The sequence below is a fragment of the Pinus tabuliformis genome, chromosome 3_2 (genome assembly GCF_031772625.1).
Source record: "Pinus tabuliformis cultivar Carrire ecotype Pingquan chromosome 3_2, CPIR1, whole genome shotgun sequence".
NCBI lineage: Eukaryota > Viridiplantae > Streptophyta > Pinopsida > Pinales > Pinaceae > Pinus > Pinus tabuliformis.
Window position 1 is genome coordinate 15,911,816 of NC_142302.1, and position 25,388 is coordinate 15,937,203.

The window sequence follows — 25,388 nt, forward strand, 5'->3', positions numbered from 1 at the left end:
TGCTTTTTTCTCTGAAAAAAAAACTAAGAAGAAAGCACATGCTCCAAATTAATCGACAAAGCACATGCTTGATTTGGAGATCTCCATTACAATGTGAAGGGTGACTTGTAACTAAGAAGAAAGCAATTTGTTTCAACAAAATTATTCAAATTGAATTATCATGAAAAAAGGCATAGTCTATCTGTTATACATTTTAGAGATTTTTCCAGCATATTTTTTGGTCTAATTTTCCCAGAATCCAGCAAGGATTTGTTGGAATCACAAGTTTGAGTTGTAAACTCTTCACAATCCGAGTGCCCAGGGGTTTTTCAGGGTGCTGTATCCATATATGCAGTCAAAAACCCATTTTAAACAACAGAGATTAAGATTTGACCAAAAACAATTCGCCAGATTCTGGCCAAAAACTCCAAAACGTATTATACTTGGGCAACACCTGATAAAAATACTTATTTCCAGTTCATTCCAAAGAGAATATGGGTCATAAAAAGGCACTAGTACTGTCATGTGCATACAGAAATGTAGAGAAAACTACTAATATGACTCCTTTCTAAGACACCATTTGTTGATTTTCATGATACAAGTAAACAAGCAGCTTGTCATCTAGCCCCATGAACACTCAATTCTGCCTGCTTTCCAACACTATCTCGACTCTCGAGTACCAAAAACAATGAATCTCGTTCAACCATCCCAAACAAGTATTGTCCTTATTTTTTCTTTTTAAGAAGTGAAGCAGCACGCAGAAACATCTGGTCCACCTCGTCAAGTTCAGAAAGGCCAGGATCATCAGCTGAGCCATCAGCTTTCTCTGACTCTTCGGGCATTTTGCTCAAATGCTCTGCAAAAGATGAAACAGTTTTCTTATCCTCCAGGGGTGCAGCATCAATCTTGTCCAAATATAAAGAATGATCAGGTTCATCAGAGGACTCTGACTTCATCTCAGAATCAGTTTCAAACAAATCTGATAATGCTTCTGAATCTGAAGCCATCTCAAACTCTGCATCTGAAACATGCTCCGTTTCAGTCCCACTAGACTCAGAAACATCATCTAGCTCTCTGGTATGCTCTGCCACATACTTACTATCCATAGGCAAATAATTCTGCAAGGGAACCTGGTCTTCTAGTCCATGCTCTGTCTCAGTCTGATCTTTTATCAACAATGCCCTGCTGTGCTCAGGGTTTATCTGACTTTCAGCTTTGATCTTCTGGCGAATCAATTCCAGATCTTTTTCCAGTCTGGATATAAAAATCCTTACTGATCGAAGAGATTCTCTATAAGTAGATTTATCTAAAGCCTGTAACTCAAACAAAGGGCCACATTTCATTTTAGTATGATTTCCTGTACCCCAGTAAGGTAAAGATTAACCCACAGTAACTCCATCCAACTATCTACCTCCTCACTCCAAAAATATCAATGCACATCATAAGCAGCAACATTTTCAGTAAGACCTATATTTCCACAATCCCCAGTCCCTTTTGTCGTAACATTTCAAGTTAAAAAAATAAGAAATAAAACAAATTTGAATTAAACCAAAATGATGCACAGGATAAAGAATGTTCCTGCTATAAAATATTGCCCTAAAGGAAACAGGTAGTGCAAGTACTATGTATGATGGGAGTTGTAACTAGACAAGATAGATAGAAGTGAGAGGTTTAGCTCAAGCAGTCGTGACTGGATGCGAGATCTCTCCCCAAAGTTGGGGAGGTCACAGGTTTGATTATCTTGATCCCCTTGGGATTAAGCTCCATAATCAGGGATGACTGTTTATCACATTTACCATCCATGGATCATGGGGAAGGTTTTCCTTGGAAAAATAAAACGATAGATATAAGTGAGAGATATTACCTTTCTCTTGGACAGTGCAATTCTTGGTGACATGATCTCAGTTGGCGGTTGTGCATAATTCCTTCCGCGATACATAATAATTGTGTTTCCTTCAAATATGTCAAGTACAATACCACCAGTTAGTCTTACCAATTCTGCTGCTATTTCTCGAACCTCATCTGGAGTAAACGTCTTGACAATCACTTTAACAGTTTGATGCTTCTTCCAATGCAAATGCATATTCAAGATTACACCATTGAAAACTCCACGTCTGCCAATTGGAACATAATTCTTGGATTTATGACCCATTTTAAGATAATAGAAGTGCTCCTCGGGAGTAAGAATTTCAGGATCATGAGTGGGATCCGATGATTCTTTAGGCTCGAGTTTCTGCAAAGCTGCTACCAAGCGCTCCTCTTTTCTTCGCGCCTTTAATAATTAGCATAAAACAGATGTAAGTTTACTATAGGACTCAAGTAGCTCCTTTACAGAACAATCTACAGAAACTTCGGACAACTTAAAACTTCTAATAAGCAAGCTCAGAATCACTCTGTCAAATCTTCACTTTAAAAGGCAGAAAGAAAAACTTCAGAACAGCATTAACTCCAGTCCATTAGATTGACTGCAACAAAAGCAAGACTAGATCACAAATGTAGGAAAGATGCATGTACAAGAGAAAGACCACCAATGCAAGAAAATTCTTATATCCTTATACACACATTCATTACCTTCAACAAAATTCTTTCTTATGCAGGTTGCTAAGTTTCACATATTACTGCCTCGTATCTGCATTTTGCAACGATTTACTGGAAGCCTCTACTAACACTATAATTTCCAAAGTGATTGTGCATACATATTCTTCTATCAAAAGCTTCTCACAACAAATCAGTATGACATTGTAACAGCAGGAATGTACCAGCGAAGATTGATTCACTACAAAAAATCATATCAAATACTTGGAAAATAGCAAATTCCGAAGGAATTAGATTACTGCCCAATAGTGACCACTGACCAAAGATAAATGGGACTCAGGTGTACATCCAGTGTTAATAGCCAAACAGGGGAGTCATTAATGGTACTTTCAAGTTTCAGGGTTACTCCAAAAGTGCATGTTTGGGGGTGTTTCATGACTTGTGGGGTGCATAGTGTATGGTTAACCCTTGGTTGATCTGTAATGGACTTGCACATTGGAGGTGGCTTATTCATTGTTCATTAGACCAATGTTATGAGGATTGGACTGTTCATCGAACCATTTAACTCCAAAAATGTGAACTGGACAGAACCAGAAAAAACTGGACCAAAAACCTGGGTGACCAAAAAATACATTAAATATTTAAATTGAAATAAATAAATACATATATTCATGTGCATCTATATGAATCCAAATCATTATACACAAATATGCAAAGTTTCTCATATATATAACAATGGTGCATATAACCAAAATAACACCAAGTGCAGTCCATCTCTAAACCAAAAACACATCAACAAAGAGGCCCTAAATGGCCTCTAGAGTTCAAAAATATCATGCTACAACAAATAACTACATATCATCAAATTCATTTCCTGTATAGGGATCCTGATCATCAATATCATCCTCTAAGCATTTAAATAAGATAGAAAAATCTTAACATGACAAACCAGAGATTTTGTTTCGGTGATGGGTACGTTTTTACTAGGGTCATAACAAAGGAGTTCAACAATCAATGCCACCAACATTAAGCAACATAGGAGACTTCATGCTCTTGATTAAATACTAATTCCCTACCCTCATACATGACAGAATCCAACGGAAATGTTGCAATTGTGTCAATCCTAAAATCCTGAAAAAATGTTAAGTTCACTGAATTTTGAATGGGATCTAAGACTCTACTTTCTCCATATGAAATCCAATGAGTCTAGAACCACTCAAAAATCCTATAACAATTAGTGTTAATGTTATAAATTGAAGTAAAAGGATGAAAGTGAAATATAAAGAAGAATGCCACTTGTACTAGAGTGAGTGAATTGGACGGGTAGGGTCTCTCTTTAAATAGCATTAGTATGGCCCTAGGGTTAGGTATTGTGCTTGGAAATCGCTTATTATATTGCTTTTTCATTTTAAAAATAGGTTTAGGTGGTCCCTAGCTACACAATATGACACTGTACAAAGACGGCCCAGTTTGGTGCTTTAAGGCTAGTTATCTACCAAACTAACCAAAAATGGTTTAGATCACCCAATTGAACCAATTTTTCCTCCAAACCAATCGAACTAGGAGTTTAGACCTCATATGGATACTTTGTTGACATTCTTCCTTGGAGTGTTGGAGATCTTCAAACAGCTTGGTACATTCTATATGTTGGCCAATTGAGAGGTTGCTTGCTTGGAAAATGCCCTATGTTGTAGGAGGAGGCATTGGGGATTCCAGAGGAGGGTGTTGGGCTGTAAAGGGCATTGGGTTTGAGCTATTTTTGTCATTTTTTCTTACCCTAGCAAACTAGCAATTAGTTCCAAGCAGATTTATGTCTACTAAATAAAAGCACCAGTTAGGGTATTAACAAAATAAATTCAGCAGAAAGCAAATTTACTAATCTCAATCACACAAGATTATGGCCAATCAGAGTTGATTGAATTTTTGAACTTTCTTGGGCTCCCTTCCTGGGAAAATGGCCCACGAAGGAATTACATACAACACTGGATCTAATCCAGTTCATCAAGCCCTCCTTGGTTGATCTAGATCTCTTTGTTGCCCTTTCCTCGGACCCAACACACTCACTAAGATGCCTCTCTCAAGCTTGTGTTGTTGTATGGTATCTTCTCCTTCTCCCTAGCCTTGTTTTTATAACTTTACAATGAGCTAAATCCGTAACCCTAATCTCCTAAGTGATTGATGACCGAGATTAGATCTCGCCTCACTTGAGATCAAGGGTCAAGATTAAAACATATTCAGTAAAGTAATTTACTTTACTCTTACCAAGCTTACTTTAGCTCAATAATCCAACATAATAGTTATGTGCTTTTCCTAAGTTAGGTTAACTTACATCAACAACATTTTCATACTAGAGCGACTGTCTAAGGAGACTATGGGCAACTTCCGCACACCTAGATACTAAGGCCCATGCAAAAGTACCTGCCCGAGTTACAAACAACAACACTCACTCTTAACAAGGGAGGTACTTATGCACCTTGGAATTGACTACAATCCTACATCCGCTACCTTGGCTACTCCCTCTAATCTAGAAGCTTTTCCTGCCCTCTAGTTTGGAAACAGCATTGAAATCTTACTGTCCTTAGCCTAGTTCCTAGAAGTCTCTTGCTCCTAAACATCCTGTAAGATCATCCATCCTACCAAGAGACCTTCTTGACATATTTGTTGCATCCCTCCTAAACCTGAAGGTTGATTCATCTAAGTTGATCAACCTTCGAAGTTGCGTAATCCTTTTTCTTTGTCACTGCTCTCCTTCATGCCTTTGCTCAAATAGGCTAGCCCTTTAACCTTGTTGCTGCCTTGCTTACACACCTAAATTAATGTGGGAAAAATCCTCAATCCCACAAGAATTAAGCCTATGATCAATCTCATGATTTCTTTCAATAGTCCTAACTTGATTTTCCATGGAGAACATATTTATTTGACCACTTGTTCCCACATGTTCACCTCCCATCATGCCACTTTCCATGATTCTCCTTACAATGGGGCATGTGGCTTCCTCATGAAACTCATCACATGGTCTACAATATGGGGGAACTTGATCCACCATGTTGGTGGACTCCAATGGATTTGGAGGCCTATAGTCTTGTGAAGGGCCCTTACTCTTTTGCCATCTATCATTGGACCTAGGTTGGAACCTTTGTGCTTGAGACCTTTCCATGTTGACCAACCTATTTTGCATGGCACTTATTTCTTTTGCATGGTTTTCTTCCATGGCCTTTATTAATTGGGCTTGGTGGAGCTCCATATTCTTTATCATTTGTGTTAGCTCCTTGATAGGATCCTTATCAACCTCCTTTGCTTCAGTTTTCCCTTTGGACTCATGTGATCTTGAAGGACCCCTATTGAAACCAAGGATCTCGAACTTCCAAGAATCCTTTCTAGCCTTTTTCATATTAGGGCTTTTGTTTGAGCTGCAATTAAATTTGCAAGCTCCTTTCTTATCATCTCATAGGATTTATCAACACCAAAAGCATCAATATAATAGATCAAAAGAAACTTCTTTGGAGTTTTAACATCCTGAGGTAAACTCTTCACAATATCATTAAATCTCTTGTTAAACTCCTCAACCATCTTATTCTCATTCTTCTTAATATAGCTAATAGCGTTGAGCAAATGTATTTCTTCTCTTTTATCTCCATACCTCTCATTGAAGGCATTAATAATCAACTCCAAAGAATCAAAAGAGTTAGCAAGATACTCAATAAAACAATCAAGAGCATCCTCACCTAAAGAGAGGACAAAAGTCTCATCTTAACATCCTCATGGTTAGCATTATTACACCACTTACTCACAAAGGTGAGTCATGGCACTAATGGCATTGTTACCTTGAAATGAAGGCAACTTCTCAATAGCTTTATCCAGAATATTATTCGGATAGCCATTGATGTTAGCAAAGTTACAAGGAGAAACAAGTCATCCATGATGTCTTGTTCAACTTGTCCTTGGAAAAGCAAATGGATATCAGAAATAGCCTCCTGCCCAAGATTAGCAAGAAGTCTACGAGAAGAGAGCTTGTTTAGTCTCACTCTAAAAACCCTTTCAGGATCAAGAGTGGGGCTAACCAAGCTACTTGGATTTCTCCTAGTAGAAATTCTTGCAAAAAATGAGCCAAGTGGAGTCACCACTTGAGCAGGAATCTAACTCTAAAAATCCAAAATGCAAGAACCGAAAATTAGTCATATTCCGAGTACAAGAGGGCTTATCCCCGTCAGCGGCACCAAAAAATGTCGTTGCCTTGCTTACATACCAAAGTTAATGTGGGAAAAATCCTCAACCCCACTAGGTGTGTCCTTGGTGGCAAAGCTCAAAGAAGGGGTTGTCACCTAATCCTGACTCTCTTTGTTTGGGCTCTCTCCTAGCTAAAGCCAATGGGGGTGGACCCTAAGGAAGATTTCTAAGGAAAACTTGCTAAAACTAACAAGCTGTTAGGCCCCTATACTACTAGTGTAACCCCTTATTGTTATTAGTACAACCCCCTTATTATATTGTTGTACCCATGTAATCCCCATATTGCTACTATTGTGCCCCATAGAAGCCCACTATTGTTATTATTGTGCCCTTACATTATTATTGTTATGTCAGCTCTGATTATATTATGACCCCTTAGACTCCTATATATAGAAAGGAGGTTGCCCCCTCGAAGAGGTTGAATTCTAAGGCGTTGATCTATCTTTTCTATCTTTTTGTGAGCTGGTTTCATAACATTTGGTATCAGAGCTTTGGATTCTAGGGTTTCGCTGCTCCAAACAGGTAATCGTGGCATTTTCACTATAACTTTTTGTCTGCAACATTTCAGACGCTAAAAAAAACCCATTTGGGCCGAAATCGTTCTAAATTTCAGGCCTGAATTTCAGAGCTTTTCGCGCTATATTTACGGAGATATGATCTACGGAAGTTGGCCTTTTTGCAGACTCCCGAATTACATTCCAAACAGGGGACCTGGGGAAAACAGTCATAACTTTTGTTTTGAGCATCATATTGAAATTTCGTCAGAAGCTATAGAAAGCAGACAGACTGTAGTTTCCTATGGATATTTTTCAGATCCTAAGGTCAAAAAAGTGACACGTGGCACTTCATACAAGTTCGCTCTTCTGAAAAGGTATATAATCAATTCATATTGGGAGATTGTGCATAACTCTTTCTTGAAGAATCTAAATTCAATCAAACTGGTAGCATTGGAAAGAGGACGCAGAGGGCTACTGCAGGTCGCAATTTCAGAACTGGAAGAACAGAAATTACAGAGTTATAGTCGTTTCAAGATCGAGCTCCTAAAATCAAGAAAAGGCGATATGAGGAAGTCTGATGGCAAGGATCCGGTAAATTGGATACTTCGGATGGAGCAATATTTTGATCTACATGGTGTACCACTGTTAGAAAAGGTATGTATTGCATCTTCATATTTAGAACCGGATCAATTTTTATGGCATAAAGGGCTTTGTTATTGTAAACAACTTGTTACGTGGTCAATTTTCACGAAAGAAATGATAGCATATTATGAGGATACAAAGAGCAACACCCCAACAATTGGCATGAGAAAAAGGGCTTTGTTACAAAGTCGAAAGTAAAATTATGGCAACAAGGAAGTCTACCCCTCACAACTATAATAATGGAAGTGTTGTTTCTCCTAGCCTTCCACAACCTACAAGGGTTACACCACAACAATTGGAAGAAAAAAGAAAAAAAGGGCTTTGTTACAATTGTGATAGCAAATGTACTAAAGGTCATAAGTGTGCTGAGAAGAAATTATTTTACATAGAGTATGAAAAGGAAGAAGAAAAGGATCAAGAAACATCAAAAGAAGAGGATATGCGCCAGGACCAAATCCCAGAGAAAGAAAAAATGAATCCGACCATATCTTGTAAAGCATTGGAAGAAATTACCACTCCCCAAACTCTCAAGATAGAAGGACATATCAAGAAGAAGAAGGTTCAAACAGTGAAATATCAAGAAACAACAAAAGAAAAGGATAATCACGAGGAACCACCCCCAAAGAAAGAAGAAATGAATCCAACCATATCTTGTAATGCATTCGTCGGAATTACCACTCCTCAAATGGTAAAGATAGGACATATCAAGAAGAAAAAGGTAATAGTGTTGATTGATTCGGGTAGTACCCATAATTTTATTAATTGTAAGATAGCCAAGGACTTGAATTGCTTCCCCGATCCAGCACCAGAGTGTCAAGTGACAGTTCTAAGTGGAGGAACCATAAATTGTTCTGGAAAGTGCCATAATATCAAGCTATCCATGGGAGAATATGTATTGAATAGCCCAATGTTTTCCGTTCCAATGGGTGGTGCTGATGTTGTACTAGGAGTCCAATGGCTACATTCCTTGGGTACAATAGCTTTTAATTTTCAAGAACTTTTTATGAAACTTTCTTCAAAAGGAAAGGAAGTGGAATTAAGGTGTATCACAGGGAAACCAAGAAAGATAATCAACTCTGACGGAATGACAAAGCTTCTAAAGAAAGAACAACAAGGCATAATTGCACAATTATGTTCACTAACTTTTCGCACATCGAAATCATGTATTTCTCCAGATCCCCAAAAAGTCTTGGACAATCATTCCAAGGTATTTGAGACTCCCAAAGGTCTCCCACGTATTCGTGATAATGATCATGCTATTCATTTTATTCCAGGATGTGTTCCTCCAAACATCAAGCCTTATAGATATCCATATGCTCAAAGGAGTGACATTGAACATATGGTTGCAGAAATGGTAGAGGTTGGTACAATTATCCAACCAAATTTGATAAGCAAAGGAAGGTATGAATGGAAGAATGGTGAAGCAGGGTGGGAACTCATTCAAAAGTTGCCGAATATCCCAGTTCCAACAATATTGCCAGAACTTGAAGAGGAAAGAAAAATCATATTAGAACCTAGGGCAGTCACAGAAACAAGAACCCGACAGCTACGAAATCGATCAATTTCAAAGTATCTCATCAAGTGGAAAAACTTACCTACTAAAGATTCCACATGGGAGGACAAGAATTTTATACAGAGGCATCAAGAAATACTCAAGTGTTGAGGACAACACTTTTTGAAGGAGAGGGGCATGTTAGGCCCCTATACTACTAGTGTAACCCCTTATTGTTATTAGTACAACCCCCTTATTATATTGTTGTACCCATGTAGTCCCCATATTGTTACTATTGTGCCCCATAGAAGCCCAGTATTGTTATTATTGTGCCCTTACATTATTATTGTTATGTCGGCTCTAATTATATTATGACCCCTTAGACTCCTATATATAGAAAGGAGGTAATGTCATTTGAATCATCAAAGAATTGTTCATTTGTGTAATGTAAAGGAGGTTACCCCCTCGAAGAGGCTGAATTCTAAGGCATTGATCTATCTTTTCTATCTTTTTGTGAGCTGGTTTCATAACACAAGCTCTAGGAGATAATTAGTTTACCAATTATAGCATCAACCATTCAAAGACTTGAAATGTAACTTGAAGCAAGAAATAAAGACACAGCAAGTACAAATGATCATGAGCATGTAATAATCATCAAAATATAAAGAGATCAAAGTGGTTCAAAAATATATAATGCAATGCAAATTTGTGTAAGCAGACCAGTGCCAAATAATATAAACTTGCAAGAAATAAGTATGCTCAAGTAAATGAAAAATACTTGCAATAATCGAAATGCTTTCAAGATACTCAAGTACAATGAGATGAGATGTTGCAAGACAAGTGTTAGTAAATCAAACCAAGATTACAATCACAAGATATTAGATACAACATTGAAAAGATGGGCAACTTAAAAAAATGGAACTTGCAAGTAGAATAAGGCTTGTACTTGGAAATAAATATGTTCACATATAATGATATAGCATGAAATGGAAATTGAAGATAAGTACATGAGCATGAACCAAATAAGATACAAGGATGTAAATGAAACAAAGTACTTGCAATAGAGTAAACATAAGTGCTCACAATTCAACATGCATGTATTTGAGAAAGAGCTCAAAAAGATGAGATAAACGATAATAATATCACAATTGCATGCAAGTTAATCCAAAGTTGTTAGAGTAAGGTGTGTGAGGTAAGTGTTCTTTGTTGATTTTAAGTTAAGTGCCTATCTAAGGTATTACTTATTTTCAAATCCTTCAAACTGGTAAGGGATGAGGTGATTGCAAGAGGCCTTAAGTGGAGAGGTATAACATCATTAGCAAATATCCACTTAACCCATCAAGTCAACCCACATGCCATCGTTCCTACAAGGGACCTGGCCAAAATTGAACCGCGTAGTCATGTGTTTAACCTCTTCTCCAAACTCAAATTTGGGAAGCTCCAAGAAGATTTCCTAAAAGTCTATCAACCAAGCTTATGCTTGGAGGTTGATTTTAAACATGAAATGCAAAGTACAAGTGAGAAATGCTAAATTGCAATTGTAGATTGATACTCAAAATGGAAAAGCAAATTGCAATTAAGTTAAAATGAGGGAAGTTGTGAATTAAATAAGTGGAAACTAGATTGTTGCTTCAATAAATCAAACTAGCTAAGTTAGATATCACGTACATGTGAATGTGGTCCAAATATAAAAGCAAGTACAAGTGAAAGTGAAAAATGAATGTTAAATGAAATGACAATTATTACACGAAACTAAATCAGTATGAAATTAACAAGAATTGCATGAAAACCAAGCTAAGATGATATGAAAATTGGATTGCATGAAATTGAGTGAGCTTAGCAATGTATGAGATGAAACTTGTAGTGAAAGTAGATCCTTAAGAGTACAAGCATGTAAACATAAGATGAAATCATGAAACTTGAAATGTAGCTCAAAAGGTGGTGCGAATAGCTAGATCTATAGCATCAGCATGTGAAAATGAAAATGGAGATGCTAGAAGCTAAATAAATTAGATCTACTTGAAAGAAAGGAAGTAGAACTCAAACCAAACACCATGCAAAAGAATCCTCTCTCAAAGGAGAGGAGTGGGATGCCAAGGGGAAGATCCCAAAGCTCCCTCAAAGAAACTTTTACTTTATTATTGTAATATGAAGCCCCCTAGTAGAAAATGAGGGACTTAGGCCTTGTTACTCACCATCTGTGAGTGGGGTATCATAGGAGAATTTTTTTCCTAGATAGTCCTCATCCAGGAGCCACCAGCCACCAGATAGCTCGATGTGCCACTATCTCCGCCACCTGAGCCAGCCATGTGGTCCCTCGCCCATCTGTTATGATCGTATATTTGAAGGTGGGCCTCCCACCCCGAAAGTATGGCTTTTCATTGGTATAGTTGAGTAACTTTGTTTACTTATCATGGAGACTTTTGGGCATGGATTGGTGGGGAGATTCAAAGGAAAGAGTTGGCTAGGTTTGTACTCTTGTCTCCTTTGCCTAATTTGGTGGTTAGCCTTGTATCCTGGTACCATGGGATCTCCTTTACTGGCTATTAGCTTTAGGGCTGGCACTACAGGGGAAATCCTGATTTCAGTTATGTGATCTCGCTTCCCGACACCATATACATTACTCCCCTCCACTCATTACAACCCCATTCATCATATTTCCCATCTAGGTCCACATGTGTCCACTGGGTCCACAAGGAGTTAGCCTCCCCTTCCCCTTGTCCACACCTTGGGTCAGTCCTAGAACGATGCCCTAGAGGTTGATGCAGCTAAAAACAAAAGAAAAATCATATTTGGCCACTCTCAACAGGAAATTGTACCATAAAATGCAAAAGATGGTCGAGACATACACATTTAGCACGTGGGAAAAAGCCAAGCATAAGCTCTACCCCTTATCTGTGGCCATCACCTTGGTTCCTATGGGCCCTAGATGAGCCCCCTCCACATTAAGGAACCCATGACTGTCCCAACCCCTGGTGGGTGATGAACTGCCCCACCTTAAAAGGGGGTATCTACTGCTATATACTACACATCATGCTCTCATTCCCTGGAGCCCCGAGCAATTATGAAGAAAAATCAATCAAAGGCAAAAGGCATATGAAGAAGGGTGGAAAAACAAAGGCCTGGGGTAACTTATGTACCACGATTTCTCCCTCCTTCACTCATATACCCAAGTGTGGGCTTCCCCATTATAGCTACCCTTGTACCATGGCACGTGGCTTGGAGCTTCTCCCTTGATCCCCACTCCATTTCATCATTATATCACATGCCACCTACCACTCCAAAGATGTACCATGGACATATCACCCCCTTTAAAGGTTGAAGCCGACTAATAGGGTCATTGGTTAATCCCCTTATTGAGCTTGGAGACACCTGTACATGCCAAAGCCCACTATGGAAGGGCATGCCACTATGAAGTTCCCACTTGATTCCATGATTTGTAAACTCTTACTTGATTAATGTAATGATTCGTTGTACTGGAGGGCAAGGGGACACATTGGATCTTATGCAGGATTGCACGTGCATCTCCATTTGGGTTTGGTCTCCCTATACGGGTCCAAGCCCTCCAAAGGGTCACATTAGCACTTGTAGGGTGACCATAGAGATCCATGGGCCTCCACCATAGCAAAGAGCATTTCATGGATCCCCAGTACCATTTAGTGATTGCTTGTGCTCCACCTTTTTGGATGAGGATGATGCACCTGGATCACCATGCCTAGTCGGCATCACATTGCACCATACACTTGGCAAATGTTCCAAGGTCTAGATGAGGATCTGTCTCACCACGGGAGAAAAAAGGCGGGCTTATGTCATCATTCTATCCCTTATAGATGGTTTACAAGCATTATCGATCCATTAAGAGAACCATGAGGATGTCATTGTGCCCCCACACCCACTCCGGGACACCACATGTGAAATGCTTGGATATCAAGGGGCCAACCCCTTATTCACTATGTTTGGAGCTTACTATCACGCATTGGCACACTTTGCACTCCATTAGGCCTTCTCAATGGCCCAATGACTCATCATGCTTACTATTTTTCCAAAGCCACTATGGAAGGGCATGCCACTATGAAGTTCCCACTTGATTCACTTGTACATGCTAAAGCCCAGTATGGAAGGGCATGCCACTATGAAGTTCCGACTTGATTCCATTATTTGTAAACTACTTTACTTAATTAATCTAATGATTTGTTGTACTGGAGGGCAAGGGGGCGCATTGGATCTTATGCAGGATTGCATGTGGGTATCCATTTGGGTTTGGTCTCCCTATACAGGTCCAAGCCCTTCAGAGGGTCACATTGGCACTTGTAAGGTGACCGTAGAGATACATGGGCCACCATAGCAGAGAGCACTTCATGGATCCCCAGTGCCATTCAGTGATTGCTTGTGTTCCACCTTTTTGGATGAGGATGATGCACCTGGATCACCATGCCTAATCGGCTTCACATTGCACCATAGACTTGGCAGATGTTCCAAGGTCTAGATAAGGATGTGTCTCACCACGAGAGAAAAAAGGGGAACTTATGTCATCATCCTAGCCCTTACAGGTGGATTACGGGCATTATCGATCCATTTGGAGACCCATGAGGATGTCATTGTGACCCCACTTGGGGACACCATATGTGACATGCTTGGATATCAAGGGGCCAACCCCTTATTCACTACATTTGGAGCTTACTCTCACGCATTGCAACAATTTGCACTCCATTAGGCCTTCTCAATGGCCCAATGACTCATCATGCTTACTATTTTTCCCTCTTGAGAGGCTTATTTTTCTATTTTGAGCTATCTTGGTGGGCTTGTCACCAATGAATCATGTTATTGTTGCACATTGTTTTATTATTTGTGGCTTAATTAGGCCTAATTAGGCAAATCAAACTGTTTAAAGAGGATATAAATTGATAAGAGGCTCATTCATTCTCTCATCATCACTTGGATTGGATTAGTATCTCTTGAGAGATTTTCGCACTTTTGCTGGGATGAGTTGTTTTGGAGTTTCTAGATGCACTATGATATTTGGATTTTCGCTATTGTCTTTGGAGCTTCTTTCTAATGCAAAGTTGATGAATGGATATACTCTCTCTCTCTCATATAAGTGAACTTTTAATGTTATTCTTATTATCTTACTTGTCAAATGCATGTATATTGTTATCATTATTCTTCTATGGGTTAATGTAATGTGAAATTGTCGTGGGACCTTTGAATAAGTACTTTAATGCACAAGTTGCTCCTGAGGGATTGGGTGAATGTTCGTAGAGGCACCTCTTAGGTTGACAGACCTCGAAACTTCATCTCTCTAGCAAATTTGACATATAAATCTCTAATAACCTAGTTGTTTCCCTTGACTAGGTTGGCGAAGATGAATTAGGGCTCCTTAGCTCACGATATTCCTCAATCTAGGTGTATCTTGACTCCATTAAGCCCCCTAAGCAAGGCACTAATCCTCGCATCCTCTTGGTCGTCAAATTTATCTTTCTTTTCTTTACTCTTCCCAATTTTAGGACTAACCCTAGAGGGTCACCTAAGGCATCAATCGAATTTCTTTGTAGCCATCCAAACACTTAGATTTTTGGTCCACTATTGTGTTGGGGTTTCCTCTAGAGGTCCTCCAAGTTTGAGGCAAATCCGATGGTGGAATCCCAAGATATAGCAAGCCCTAGCCATAAGACCAATTCTTGCCCTAGGTTGATTTGGGTTAGTGTCCTCACTAGGATCATTGCATTCAAATCTCAAAAGAAGATTAGTCCTTTGATCCTATTCTCTTCCCTAATTAGGTCAAGCCCCTCCTTGATTGATCAACTCCATACCCTTGACCTAATCTGGGTCCACTTGGGTTCTTTGTGGTCCCACAACTCTACAACTCAAATTCCACAAGGATTACATAGAATCCATTTCTTCACAAGGATCCTTAAGCCTAGGAAGCCCCTTGACAAGGCATATCCTCCAGCCCTAGGCCTAGGCATCCTTATAGCCCTTCTTAGAGAGCCAATCACCTTGCTTTCAAAGCAAGCAAGCCATCTAGTTGAGCCTCTCTTGTGAATAGGCTTTAGGAATCACCTCATATCTTATCATTGACCCATCCATTCTTGTGATTCCTCTCATACCGGGACTCCTCCCATCGGTGAAAGTTCGTAAAGAGCAGGAAGCCTTAGATGAGGTGTCAGTGGGCTATCGCCCCATTGCTTCCCTTTGACCTAGTAGTTTCTCTATAGGATCCCCTCCTAGGACCCCTGCTAGTTTGTGCGGTAACATTTCTTGTGCCATTATTGTGGAAACGAGACATGTCTTGATCCCCATACGACAATATTGACATATCATTCCTAGCGACTCCACTGGAAAAATGAAGCCCTAGTTTTTCATTGAACTCAAAAGTTAATGCTTGTAGGGTGAAGCAAGCATCTATCAAGGCATTTATATCCACCCTAGCGACTCCATTTTAATCCTAATATGCAAAAATAAGTCACCCGACACAGGGATTCGAGATTCATAGGATTTGGGATTCGTAGTATCGGATTCGGACACGTTGACCCCCCGAAACAGAACACGTAGGATTCGTTACATATTATTTTATTAAAATGTATATATATATATATATATATATTAAAAATTAGATATTTCTTACACAAATTTTAATTAATGATACAAATTTATTGATTTCAAACATAGATCTTCATCTATAGCATGCATAGTACATACAAAATTCAAATACATGTCAGTGGTCACATAAATCATGATTCATAATTCATAACTGAAAGACAACTTACAACTACAAGATAGTAAGATAAACACACTGACAACTGTAGTTTTCTCATCAAGTCATCAAATCAAAATGTGTTACATAGGTAGTGCTGGTGCAATGCCAATGGCAAATAGAAATAGAAAATATAAAACAACTACAGGTATACAAGCCTCAAGGCATCAATCCTCATCATCAGCATCAGAATCAGCATCAATGTCCTCATCATCATGGTCCCCACTGCTCTCCTCTGCATCCTCCTCCTCCCCTGTATCCATAGTCGCCTCTGCATCTGCTGCTGTGGAGGATGACCCCTCTAAGTCATCAAATCTAACAGGCTCTAGCACTGGATCATTGAGATCCATGTTGGCCAATGCCAACTCAACACTGGTGTCCAGACCCATATCATCAGGAAAGACATCCCACATCTTTGTCTTTCCCCTCAACCACTCTTCCCTCTGCCTGTAAATAAGACGAAGGTTGGTGTGCACATACACCATTGTCTCTGCCCTGGACTGCTCAAGCCTGCTCTTCTTCACACTATACAAATTCCCATATGTGCTCCAATTCCTCTCGCAACAAGAGGATGAAGTCACCTGAGAGAGGAGCCTCATGGCTAACTGCTGAAGAGGAGGGCTTGTTGCCCCATGATTTGCCCACCAAGAATAGGGCTTCTTAGCCCCCCTGTCTCTAATCACATCATAACCTCCAAATCGACCACTGCCAGTGGAAAACTCTGCAAAGGCATCCTCCACCTCATCAAGCAATGCAGTATCCTGAAAAATCCGCCTGAATGCCTCTTTCCTCCCCTGTGAGATTTCACCATCCATGTGAGGAGGGAATCTGCGGGAAGGTCCACCATTCAGCCACTCATCGCTGTGGTATTTGGGGTTCAATGAAGGAGACCAACAATGTAAAGGTGTACAATTCTTGTCCCATCTGCTGACAAGAATATTTTGTATAGTATCACAGAAGGCCTCTGGTGATGTCTCATACTCGGGGCACTCACTCTGTAGAATAATGCTCCTCACAGACTCAATCATGGAATCCCATCCCTCATAAACCTTTCCTAGGATGGGTTTGCCTGTATCTGCAAATCGAAGCAAAGAAATGATAGGGTCCATGATCCGAATAATTAGATCTACCCTCTCCCACCAAGCATCATCTAGCACTGTGTCCTTCACTCTTTTAGAGGCTACCTGATCTATCTTTCTCCAAAAAGACCAAAACTCAGAAATAACCATGGACCCAAGAGCGGTCTTGACCTCCCTCAACCTCTTCAACATCATGAATGAAGAGGCAAACCGTGTATCAGCAATCTTCAACAATGATAGATTGGTGTACTCCTTGTAGATAGTGAGGGCATTTGTATGATTTTGCACAAAGTTACGGATATGTCTTGCATCCTCAATAATGCTTCCAATCCAAAGCACATCAGAAGCAATGGATTTCAGTGCTAAGTTCAATGAATGGACAATGCAAGGTGTCCAAAACACTTATGGATATTTAGCTTCCACAATCATGCCAGCAGCCTTGCAAACAAGTGCATTATCTGTAATGATTTGCACACAAGAATCAACACCTACATCTTCAATAACTTTAATAAATAACTCACCAATAAATTGTGCATCCTTGTATTCTCCAAGTGTATCCACTGCTTTCATGAAAACTGGACCACTCAAGGAAGACACCATGAAGTTGATGATTGGGTGTCGTGCTGGATCTGTCCATCCATCAGAAACAATGCTAACCCCAGATGTTGGCCATGATGCTACAACAGGCTCAAGCATTTTTTGCACCTCATTTTTTGCCTTCGTCAACAATGTGGTTCTCAGCTTCTCTGACCCAGGAGGCACATACCTGTTGGAGCCCCTTGAGTTAGAGCTCGGCACATCTCAATAAATAGAGGTGAGCATGCAACATTAAATGATATGAACTTTTGATAGAAGAAGAAGGCAATGGTGAGATCAAGCTCTTCCTGTCTCTCTTTTTGTAAAATCTTGTCCATTGGACCAAGTGCTCTTCTTTTTGCTGCTTGTCCCCCAGTAGAAGTAGAACTCTCAGATGGAAATTTGGTGGTGGCTTTCCTCAAAAATGGAAGGGGGTCTTCATTCTTGGGTTTTCTTGATTTTAAAGCCACATTTTCCATACCAACAGTGGACTCATTTTCCAATTATTTTCTCTTTTGTAAAGAAACAGCTTTACAAGCTCCAATCCCACAACCCGATAAAGCCAACAAATGTGCTTTCACACGGTAATATGTGCTTTTGAAAGAAATGTGACAAAAGTTGCATCTCCATTGCACATTGCCTCCTCCCTTTCCCTTGGTGCTTGTCCCATCCTCTCTTGTGACATATTTCCACAATGGATATTTATCAATGTTGTCTTTAGGTCCTCTTCCATCAACATTACTTGCAGCAAACTCTGATGATATTGGGGGAGGAGGGGCATCTCCAATGGAGACATTCTTGCCCTTTCCTTGCCCCCTAACTGTTGCCTTTGATTGAGCCATGAATACTATAAAAGAAATGAACAAAACATGCACAAATTTGTGAACAAGATATCATATACAAACTACTGTAATAGAATAAGAAATGCAAAAAAATGGAGCTGAAATGCACTTACCTCGTGCTTGAATCTCCTTGTCAAACGCTCTACTCCCTTAGCTCCTTGCTCCAAACCCTTCTTCACTTGCAAACAGCTCAAACAATGCAAGCAAAATGATCAACAACGTGACTGTAATGAGGAAATTCGACCTTTTTTAACCCACGGGAGTCCCTTCTCCGCTAAACGAATCCTGGAAATCGGGACACGCTAGCGAATTTCGGGACACGTGTGGGATTCAAAGAATCCTAATAGGATTCGATGAATCCTATTTTGGGACACGTTTTTTGGACGAATCGTGTCCGACACGCCGGATTCAGGTTCGCCAGGCCATTTGAACGAATCCGGTTACTTAGATGCAAAATCATGAAAAATGGCTTATTATCGAAAAGAAGATATCTTTGCAAAACTCAATGATCAAGACCTTCAAGTGTTGAGAAATCAATGTTAGTAGAATTAGGGTTCGATTTCTCTTTCTTGACTTGTGAATTATATCGGCATCTTTTATATCTTTATTATATTATCTTTCATCAATCAATTACCAAATTATGTGTATGAAGATCACAAGAACAAGAGACACAAGATGTAGGCACTCTACCAGGGCAAAACCCCTATCTAGGGGAAAACCCGGTCAAACTTCTTCCTTCAGTAGTTAAGACGAGATAATCCAAGACTCTTCAATCTAGACACAGACCCCCTCGAACCACCAAAGTCAGCCCTTCCTTCCAGCAACTTCGATCTAGATCTTCGACCTTGCAGCAGCAACATTTCGACCCAACAAATCCATAATTTCAACCTTCCAGCAGCAAAATCTTCAACCCAACACTTTCAGAATTTCAACCCTCCCAGCAGTATAACTTCGATCCAACAAATAGCCCAGCAAATTCGCATAAAAAAGAGAGAGAGAGAGAGATAGCCGAGAAACTTTGACTTGTACTTCTTCCTTCTTCCCCTTGCACTTACACTTTTTATGCACTTCATTGATGTGTATCGAACTTGTTGAGTTGATTTCCAAATAGATCGAACTGCTCTTGAATATATAGCCTCTTATGTGGGTCGAATCATCCTCTTGTAGGCCGACTTCATCAGGTTGTTGGTCAAGGTTGTCATTGATGTCAATATAGCATTGTTGGAAATGGCAAATATTCGTGTGATGTTGCCCTAACCTCATGCAAATCCTTGGAGACCTAAACCCTATCTACTTGACTTGACCCTAGGTGTGTTGAAGGAAGTGTAACTAGGTTCGGTCTTCATAAATGTATTTTTGATATTTGTACTTATTCAAGAAAAGAAATATTATTTTTATAATATATGACAATGAGTTTCTTGCTCATTGACGTAGTTCTAGCACATGTCAAGGTGTTATAGACGAGTCAAATAGTCAAGAATAAATATTGAAGGCCTTAAAGACATGTTACACCATGTATAAATATATATTAAAGTCAAAGGGAAAAACCTCCAAGCAAAGTCAAGTCTACTCCTATGATATGGCACCTTCAACAAGTTCCTTCAAGCATGCTAAATCACCATGGAAACTATCTGAACTCTGCTCAACAAATCAGCCACCAAACTACTCTCAAAGTCGGCTTACAATTAAGAGGATAAGTCAGCCTAAAGGCAACCAATCAAGTCGGCCTACAAGTTGGCTTAAATGGAGGGACAATCCTGTATTTATAGAGGTTGTCCACTCCAATTAGAATGTAGCAAGTGTGCTCTGAAATCCGCAAGAAAAAGAGGAAAAGAAGAACGAAGAAGCCAAGGGAAAAGGTCTACTAAGGTAGCGAGGTAAGGAGGATAAACAGCGAAGTCTGAAGGACTGTCTCTAGGGTAATACTCAAAGCCACACGTGCGAAAGGAGAAGGGTTTGCCAGAGGCCATAGCAGCAGAAGATTACAGTTCACCATACCTCATTGTTTTGGGTACAAACTAGGCCTACAAGGCCTCCTACTCTAGCGTGGAAGAAAGACACTCAAGCAAAGGAGAGAAGAACACATAAGCCTAGTAATCCTCCCACACGTGTGAGATACTAGGGCAACAGAACAACAACATTGTCATACACCTATATCTCAATAAGGATCTCGATTGGTCAACGTTGAAGTCTACTTGTGCAAGGGATAGAAGAGGAACACCTAACCTAGAAGACTATCTCTAGACAAGATTCACAAGAGAACAAAGTGTCGAAAGAAGGAGGACGAAGTGTCGGGAAACAAAGTGCCAGAAGAAGTGTTGGAAGAAGTGCAGGGGTATATGGTGCAGAAAGAAGTGGAGACTTGACTTGTGCTTGGAGGATCTCTTTGTAAGGGGTCTAGGGTTTGGCATTGATCAATAGAAGCTTCAATAAGATAAATTCACTAAAGGGTTTTCCTCTCAAGAGTAGAGAGGTTTTGGCCCTGGCAGAGAACCAACATCTTGTGTTCTTGTTTTTATGTTTTGGTAGCAGTTTGATGAAGTACACACATATACACTAATAAGAAGAAGAAGAAGAATAAGCAACAAGAAAAATAAAAGGACTCCACAAAATGTTATCAAGTAATGAAGAATCACACTAAACTACTTTTCCCTAGATTCTTCAACATGGTATCAGAGCTAAGGTGACACATCAAGGAAAGGGCAACTCAAGAACACTCATCAAGGAGAAGCATTTACAAAGTTGAAGCATCAAGCCTAGAAGTCTCAATCACTTCAAGGACAAGAAAGGTCTACAATCAACCATTCATCAAGGAGGTCTACAAAGCTAGAAGAAGAGCCTTACATAAAGGCACCTACAAAGCAGAGCAGATTGAATCAGGACCTACATCAAGCTACAAGTCTTCAAGCAAATCTCATCACCAAGTAAGTCCACTTGGAGAAGGCAACTTGAAGAACATCAAGATCCAAGGAAGACAAGCATCAAGCCTTCAAGGAGGAAGCAAATCCATTACATCTCAAAATCTATCAAGTAAGTACATGTCCCCTTCTGAATATACATCAATATCTTTTTGTAAGGAAAGCAATAAATTGGTAGGAACCAATAACTTTCTTGCATGGAAGAAAAGGATTGATCCACTTTTCAAGGAGAATGAACTCCTAGAACATGTCAAAGGGAATATCATTGTCCCTACTAAGGAACAGACTCAAGCCTTAGCCAAGTACAATAAGGATGAGACAAGAGCTCAAAGGATTCTGATAGAATCAATCAAAGACTCTCTCATTCCTTATGTCTCCAAGTTTGAGACATCAAAAGAAATTTATGATAAGATAGTAGAGTTATTCTCGGTATCCACAACCGGAGAAGTGATATCTCTGAGGAATGAATTATACAAGATGAAGATAACAAAGGAAGGAATAGCTCCCTACTTCATGAAAATCTCTGAAATGAGAGATCAACTTCAAGAGCTTGGGGAAGTCATGTCTGACAGAGAGATGACAACTGTAGTACTCAATGCTCTACCTGAGGAGTGGGGAAACTTCACATCAAGCATATATGCCAAGAAGGAAGCAACCACTCTCAGTGAAATGTGGTCTCTATGCAGAACAGAGGAAACCAGACTTAAGGCAAAGGAAGATGTGGGATCAAAGGAGCAAGCATTTGCTACCATGGCCAAGAGAAAGGGTAAATTTGGCAAGTTTGGTCCATGAAGAACAAACAACAAAGACATGTCCAAAATCCAATGTTTTGGATGCCAAGAATATGGACACTACAAAAGGAATTGTCCTAAGCTTAAGAAGGACAACAACAACAAAAGAAAGTGGGAAGAAGCTCACATAACTCAAGAGGTGAAAGAAGAAGGAAAGAAGCAAAAGAAGGAAGATCCTCCGGATCTCTACTATGACTAGGTCAAACTCTTTACTTCTAGACTTCTTTCAAAGTTTTGAGTAGGATAGGAGCATGTAGGAATAGATTAAAATTGCATGGCTAGAAACATCCTCTAGAATCTAGAAGCATGATGCACAGAGTTCTAGATACTCATGAAGATGTAGCATTTATGATGAGAACAAAAATGCATAAGTAGAAATATCTTCTAGAATATAGGAGCATGGCAAATATAGCTCAAGATATTCATGTAGAAGAAGCATACCTAGTATAGGACCTCATACATGATGAAAGAAAAATTGATCATGATTAAGAATCTTAGAATACCTCCATCATCAAAAGAAAGGAAACATTTGCAAGGCAAGGATCTTTAAGATCCTATGATGGAATCTTCAAAAGAAGGCTCATGGACCAAAGCAGGTGCCTCATTGGGAATCCCACTCATGGGATTCAAGAAAAGGATGATATGTAGGCAAGCTAAGTTGAAGCAAGAAGGGCCACACCAAAGGATGATCAAAGAAGAATCAAGATGAGGTATGTATGCATCAAAGTTTAGTCATGTTATCATTTGTATATTATTGAGTCATGGGTATAGTTCTATAACATGATCTAGCATGAAAGAATCCCTTTCACCAAGAACATGCTCGAAGGCATGTACCACAATGCAATGAGGGTCAACAAAAGAATATGCTCACATAAGGAGCATAAGGTTGCTGACTAAGAAGCAAGAAGAAACGCTGACAAGTCCAAAAAAAAGCAATGAAGGAATGATCTCACAAGAAGCATTAGAGGGTTGACATATCCATCTGAGAAGAAGCAAATGAAGAAATAGATCAGCATGTGAAGAACACCATGATCACCAAGAATCACTATTTGACAAAATGCTTTGAAGATATCTCCCGAAAGAAAGGCAGGACAACTCTGATAAAGGAAGAAAGGACCTTTCACACCTATGAAGGCCTTGGAGATATAAAAGATGGAGATAACTGATTCTACTCTACGAAGATGTCATGATGAAGAAATCATCCAACAAAAAGCAATGTTGAAGCAATATCAGGACGAAGTCATGATGAGGCTACTAGGTCAAAGCATGTAAACAAGCAAGTACAATGAAGCATCCATGAGAAGAATATTCTGAAGCATGGACAAGATGACAAAAGAGTAGCCAAGATGACAAGAAAACCTGATGTATGACAAGAAAGCCACTTTCCTCGAAGGAAGCAATGACATGACAAACCAAGGAGGAAAGTGATCGATGGATGGTGCCCTACCTAGAAGAAGTTCGAACAAAGACTTCATGACATCAAGAAAGGAAGGAGATCAAGCAGCTAAAGGACCCACGAAGAAGAAGCTGCTAATGAAGGAAAGAGTCCCCAGTTAAGAGGGAGCTCTGACAGGTCCCTGATCAAGAGGGAGTTTTGGATCACCCTTGATTACAAAGGAGTGACAATTGTGTTTTCCATTTCATGGGTCATGCACTAGACCAAGACTAACAGTCGTAAGTCTAGATGAATGCCATGAATGTAAATGTAGAAACAAGATAGACACAACATTCTTGTCTTCACTTGGGAAGAAAGAATGGAAGGATTGGATAATCATCTGGCATCCGATACTCTTTGAGGATGTGTAGGGCATCCAAGACAAGAGTAGGCAAGAGGACTGATATTCTTTGAGGGCTGGGAACCCAAGATAAGAATAGTCCTAGAAGGTCATACTCGGAGAACACCCGGGTGGGTATGTACCTTGAGAGACAATGATGAAGGTGTCTATAAATCATTGGTCTCGCCAGCATTGTAGCTCATGGTCTCGTAAAGAGATGGAGTTGTTAGTCAAGGCCTTGCACTATGACAATGCTGATGGATATGATGCTATAACAGATGGATTGCTAATCCGGTTTCTCTTATGTGAATTCTTCAAGATTGATAATAGCCAAACACCTTGGAATGTTATATGAATACCTCCCTAGTTAAGAGGGAGTGTTGAAGGAAGTGTAACTAGGTTCGGTCTTCATAAATGTATTTTTGATATTTGTACTTATTCAAGAAAAGAAATATTATTTTTATAATATATGACAATGAGTTTCTTGCTCATTGAAGTAGGTCTAGCACATGTCAAAGTGCTATAGGTGAGTCAAATAGTCAAGAATAAATATTGAAGGCCTTAAAGGCATGTTACACCATGTATAAATATATATTAAAGTCAAAGGGAAAAACCTCCAAGGAAAGTCAAGTCTACTCCTATGACATGGCACCTTCAAGAAGCTCCTTCAAGCATGCTACACCACCATGGAAACTATCTGAACTCTGCTCAACAAATCAGCCACCAAACTGCCCTCAAAGTCGGCCTACAATTAAGAGGACAAGTCAGCCTAAAGGCAGCCAGTCAAGTCGGCCTACAAGTCGGCTTAAATGGAGGGACAGTCCTCTATTTATAGAGGCTGTCCACTCCAATTAGAATGCAGCAATTGTGCTCTGAAATCCGCAAGAAAAAGAGGAAAAGAAGAACAAAGAAGCCAAGGGAAAAGGTCTACTAAGGCAGCGAGGTAAGGAGGATAAACAGCGAAGTCTGAAGAACTGTCTCTAGGGTAATACCCACAGCCACACGTGCAAAAGGAGAAGGATCTGCCTGCAGCCATAGCAGCAGAAGATTACAGTTCACCATACCTCATTGTTTTGGGTACAAACTAGGCCTACAAGGCCTCCTACTCCAGCATGGAAGAAAGACACTCAAGTGAAGGAGAGAAGAACACATAAGCCTAGTAATCCTCCCACACATGCGAGATACTAGGGCAGCAGAACAGCAGCACTGTCATACACCTATATTTCAATAACGATCTCGATTGGTCAACGTTGAAGCCTACTTGTGCAAGGGATAGAAGAG

The 25,388-nt window shown here is 39.8% G+C and overlaps 1 protein-coding gene across 3 annotated transcripts in view; it reads right to left on the reverse strand.

Moving 5' to 3' along the window:
- Nucleotides 1-391: 391 nt before the first annotated feature.
- The window catches only part of LOH1 (RNA-binding CRS1 / YhbY (CRM) domain protein), a 100,350-nt gene continuing 75,353 nt past the window's right edge, over nt 392-25,388 (reverse strand). For all 3 annotated transcript variants that reach the window (XM_089415709.1, XM_089415708.1, XM_089415710.1), the window contains exons 3-4: nt 1,844-2,251; nt 392-1,292 (exon numbers count right to left, since the gene is read on the reverse strand). In XM_089415709.1, the coding sequence (XP_089271835.1) occupies nt 705-1,292; nt 1,844-2,251 (996 nt within the window). In that variant the 3' untranslated portion in view covers nt 392-704. The remainder of the gene's footprint in view (nt 1,293-1,843; nt 2,252-25,388) is intronic.